The sequence below is a fragment of the Cynoglossus semilaevis genome, chromosome 2, assembly GCF_000523025.1.
Source record: "Cynoglossus semilaevis isolate Cse_v1.0 chromosome 2, Cse_v1.0, whole genome shotgun sequence".
Classification (NCBI taxonomy): Eukaryota; Metazoa; Chordata; class Actinopteri; order Pleuronectiformes; family Cynoglossidae; genus Cynoglossus; species Cynoglossus semilaevis.
The window spans coordinates 16053401-16058623 of NC_024308.1; the positions used below are offsets into that span (position 1 = coordinate 16053401).

The window sequence follows — 5223 nt, forward strand, 5'->3', positions numbered from 1 at the left end:
GTTTGTGTTTTTTTGAGATATTATTTTTATATATATATATATATATACATATATATATATATATATATATATGTATATATATATATATATAAAATATTATTTTTTCCGCCTTGCTTAGATAGCATTTGGGCTTAGCTATCCCCTCCAAAAGGTTGTTTTTTTCTATGTTGAATCCTGAAATTTTGACCAATTTCGGACTCTTATTGTTTCATTGTATTGGATTTAGCCGTCCCCAATTTCATACTACTTCACGAAACTTACTATACCGTATGGCCATATTGTATGGCTCTCTCTGCTAAAAAGATTCCCGGCCACTGAAATAGGCCCTTTATTGGCATGTCTGTCCTGCTGCTGTAAGAAGTGAATTTCCCCAGTATGGGATGAGTAAAGTCTTATCTTATCTTAATTACTTCTTCTGTTTATGTATATCAATAAACTAAATCACAAATCCATGCAAAAAAAAAAAGTGTGCTAATGACATCCTTCTCTCTTCTTCTTATTCCAGGAAATGTTGAAATGCAGCAAGAACGAAGGCACTGCAGAGTTGGAGGAAGCTCTAGCTACGATGTTAGACATAATCAAATCGGTCAATGACTCCATGCATCAGATAGCCATCACCGGCTTTGAGGTGCAGTATGAATTTTGCCATGCCACATCAACACCATTATTATTTGAGTCCAAGATATATATGTATATATATATATTTATATATATATGTACATATATATATATAATAATCTACCAGCAGCACTCCCTTTGTGATCTACTGGTAGATCCTAGCCCTATTCTAAGTAACGCATCAACCACTGTTACAGTGGGACTCTGCCCCCATCTTTTCATTGGAGGGCCACTTTAGTGTTCATTGTTCATGACAAAAATAAATATAAACACTGTATAATACTAAGAGAAAATAAAATGTTCCAGCTTCTTACTGAAACATTTTATTTTCTCATTATTTTCTCATTACTTCTCATTAAGAGCACAACTGAATATTTTAATTACTTGTAATAGAAAACATAATAATAATAATAAAAAAATAATCAAGAGAAAACTTAAACTCTTATTGACATCATATCCCAGGCCTGATATCAGGTTTTCGTGGGCAGGAAGTGACCTACAAGGAGTTTGAGACAAAGTGTATTAAAGAGAAATAAATAGTCAATTTTGATCAGGCACCTCCAAAGTTACTACTGATACAGAGACATGGTGCGATTCACATGGATAGTCTATAGTGGATTGGCCTCAGTTATGGAAATTTTTTTCTAGCAAAAGTTTTTTTAAGGTTTTCAAGCATTATCAATTCTTACCCAAAGTTGTGAAACTTGTTTCCTGCGGAGCATTGTTTATGCTAATTCGTTTTCAGTAAAACAACAAAATTACCCCAAAGTGTGACCACATCTGTCACTACAAGCCAGGAGCAGTCTGAGAACATCAAGTCTCACAAATTTCAGATGTTGTGAGTCACCTGAGGTACGAAGGCACAGCAGGTGAAACGCTAAGAAAAAGAAGTGGCACTTTCCTTTGCCTTAAAAATAATCGGGGGACGTGAACGTTTTTAAGTGATATATTATCTGTGAGAAAATGAACAAGTCGTGTCTGTAATGATCCACGGTTGCTCAACTTTTAATATGAAGTGTGTGCTGATTTCTACAGGGAAACATAAACGAGCTCGGAAAGCTGCTGATGCAGGGTTCCTTTAATGTGTGGACTGACCACAAAAAAGGACACAGCAAGGTACGGCTCCCTCAACCATCCCTGCATGTTTGGGCCCTGTTTTTGCAAGTCTCTGTTTTTGGGAACTGGGCTGGAAAAAACACAGGAAGAATTTGTCTGATCAGTTTGAACCATTGAAGCTGTATTTACAGTAGATGATTGTTGTTTGTTTTAGGTAAAGGATCTGGCCAGGTTCAAACCGATGCAGAGACACCTGTTCCTGTACGAGAAGATGCTCTTGTTCTGTAAGAGGCGTGAGGAGACGACAGATGGACATGAGAAGACACCGTCCTACAGCTTCAAACACTCAGTCAAGGTCAGACAATGATGCCACCGTGTCCGAGCGAAGGAGACATCCTTAAACATTAGTTGCCGACTAGGATCATATATCCAAAATAATCTCTCCTCCAAAAAAAAAAATGTTTATACTAAAAAAATTCTCCATCTCCTTCTTTACAGATGAGTGATGTGGGAATCACAGAAAATGTCAAAGGAGACAGCAAGAAGTTTGAAGTGTGGTGCAACGGCAGAGAGGTGGTTTATATTATTCAGGTAATATGATGATTATTTCTAGCATTTAAAATACCGCACTGCACTTCCTGTATGTTATTATTTTTAGAATCTAAAAAAAAAAATCTTACATTTGTTTGTTAATTTTTGTTATACTAATATATTTGCACGAGTTAATGCTGCTATTCACATTTATTTACACTAGGGGGCATTGTTGCGTCGTACAAGCTTTTCCACCGAACTTCACTGAGAGAGAAAAAAATTACTGTCGGGTCGCTCTTGTTTATATGGAGGTTGTGTTATGTTGTGTGTGTGTGTGTGTCTCACTCTGTGTGGATGTGTGTGTGTGTGTGCGCGCGCCTTTGTTCCCCAGGCTCCATCCATGGATGTGAAAAATATGTGGGTGTCACAGATTCGTAAAGTACTCACAGGACAGCTGGAGGCATGCAGAGGTACAAACATGCATGGGACGCACACACACACACACACACACACACACACCTACACAGTTGAACTTGTGCCTTATCTTCACTAGAACATGTAAAAATATACAACCACATTTGCTTGTATATTTAGTGTTGCAGTGGCAGCTAGGGTGGAGCAGTGGTAGTATTCTTGGTTTCCCTGCACAGACTCCCAGGTTTGAATCCGACCGGTCGTCCTAACATCCCGCCGTTGTTGGTGAGGGCCGTGTCAGGGGGTGAATCGGTCTGTGTTACAGAATGGACCAAATAGCAAAGCAGACTGCCACTGACATTTTGTCTTGACGGTTGCATTTGTTTTGTTGTGGACGTTTGGTTTTGAGCATTACCTCCTTTCAGTCTCATCAATCATTATCGAATACTTAACAAAGTACCTTCTTAAGTCTCCCGTCTTTCCAGACACAGTTAAGGTCGTATTGACGCATGCGAACCGATCCAGACACAAACACACACACACACTGTGTCACGTTTGCTTGACCTCTGTGATTTTCTACCTCTAATGTTGATGCTGTGGTCATGGGTGACAGCAGGTCACGAACTCCCTCTCTCTATTGGTCTCTCTCCCTCTCTCTGTCACGCATACCCTCGCACACATACACACATGTGCCGTGACTGAAACTCCACGTGAGGAGAGAGTAATATCGAACCACGAGAAGGGAATGTTGACCCAATATAAAGACACCTTTGAGCGAGAACGAAGAGTCGAAGAGGACGTGAAACGGGCAGACAGAGACGGAGGGAGTGTCAGTTACAGATGGAGGCTGTAGGGGGAAAAACCGATGAGCATGGGGAGGAGGAGGGGGGTGAGTGTTATAAGTGGTGAGAACACACATAAGTCAAGGAAAGTTGGATCTGTAAAAAAACTCAAATTTCAAATTTCTATACTGAGGGACATTTAGTTCAACTCGAAACAAGTCTCTCTCTCTCTTTTTGTCTGTATGTATCTTCAACAAACACAGTCTTCTGTATGTTATCCACACTCTGCGAGACTGGCTTATCCATTTCTCGTGCAAACAAAAACTTTTAATCTCGAAAAAGATTCGCAGTGCTTGAGAAACCATTGTTGGCTCATGACTTCACCACGTCCGTAGCCTGCGTTGGGATTCCATACAGATTTTTGGCTGGTGGCCCGTCTCCTAACCCATGCCTGACTGTGTTTCAAATTAAATTATATTTATATTTAATCATATTTAACAAAACTCATTAAATACCAAAGTTTTAAATAATTTTCATGATCAGTTATGGACCATTGAAACTGATTAACTGAGTCTTTTTTTTTTTTTTCAATTTTCCAAAATGGTCGATTCTCGAGGTTGTTCACGTTGGATGATCACTGACCATGATCGCCAGGGACCCTGGTCTTCAGCGCACAGATTTTATGGTAGTTCAATCTGGGCTTTGGGTGCTCCAGTCAGTACCATTCAATTAATTTTATTCTTGTTTCAGGAATACAGTAGGACAATGAGTCTTTTCTATAGTTTTCCAAATGCGCTGAAGCCTGACTCCACGTGTCACTGTAGGGAGAGCATTGTTAATTTTTGCAAAAATAAACAGCAGAAAGTTGTATAAATTTGTCTTTCATCTCACTAAATAATTCTTCTTTTCTGGACATCGTTGTTAACATCTTAGATGTGTCCATTTGTCGGGGGAAGTTTCTGGTTGTCAGCAACCACTTACATTTACAGCACATTACAATGTGGGACTTTCAACCCTTAGCCAAGTCATTCACATGTGGCAGTTCTTTTAATGTCTTTCATTTGATTGTATAATTTTTTGAAAGGATTCTGTTTTTGTTTTTTTTTTAACTGTTTCATTTTCTGCTCCATTTTTCCTCCCAGTTTTATTAGTACCGACTACTAATAATACTATAGAGTCTTGTTCCTATTTCTCAGGGAGAAAGAGGGAAGTTGGTGGGATGTATAGGAGACTCGCACTGTCAGCATTTCCACAATTACCCACCCTGGTTTTAACAGGAAACGGACTCTGGCTGTGATCAGTGAACCGGTCAAAGTTAATGTGTAACACACCTGAGCGAGACAGGTCTGTATCAGTAATGCATTCTTGAATGTGTTTGTTCTGGTGAATCCAGTATCTGAAGCGTATTGATTGCGCTCTGCTGACTCAGTGCTGTCTTGTCAGGTCCAATCATTCACATAGGTTTGTGTTTCCTTAAATGAGCTATGTGTTAGTGCAAAGCTGAGTCTGAGTCTGAGTCTCTACAGCATATGATGTTATGCTGCTACATTCTTGGGGGGGTTTCTTGTCACACAGCACAATCTTGTGGCAGCCGGCATCTGTTAAAGCAGCATTTATGATGCGTCTTGTTTAGATGTGTGTAGTCTGGTCCCTGGAGCTGCCTTCCACTGGAGCTCCTCCTTTACTGTGGAGCTTCAGTGATCTCTATCTGGACAGAAACGGCCCCCGATAGGTTGTCACGGAAAGGAAGGTTCTGAAGGATTCGGCTGCAGAAGTCACCTGCCGTAAACCTATTTGCCACTGAGTGTGTCCTTTATGCTTT

At 39.9% G+C, this 5223-nt stretch overlaps 1 protein-coding gene across 5 annotated transcripts in view; it reads left to right on the forward strand.

The window, feature by feature from the left end:
* mcf2l2 (MCF.2 cell line derived transforming sequence-like 2) overlaps positions 1-5223 on the forward strand; it is a 52737-nt gene that overhangs the window by 32095 nt on the left and 15419 nt on the right. For all 5 annotated transcript variants that reach the window (XM_008338647.2, XM_008338650.3, XM_025066135.1 and 2 more), the window contains exons 21-25: positions 506-628; positions 1654-1734; positions 1889-2029; positions 2173-2265; positions 2597-2675. In XM_008338647.2, coding sequence (XP_008336869.1) covers positions 506-628; positions 1654-1734; positions 1889-2029; positions 2173-2265; positions 2597-2675 — 517 coding nt within the window. The remainder of the gene's footprint in view (positions 1-505; positions 629-1653; positions 1735-1888; positions 2030-2172; positions 2266-2596; positions 2676-5223) is intronic.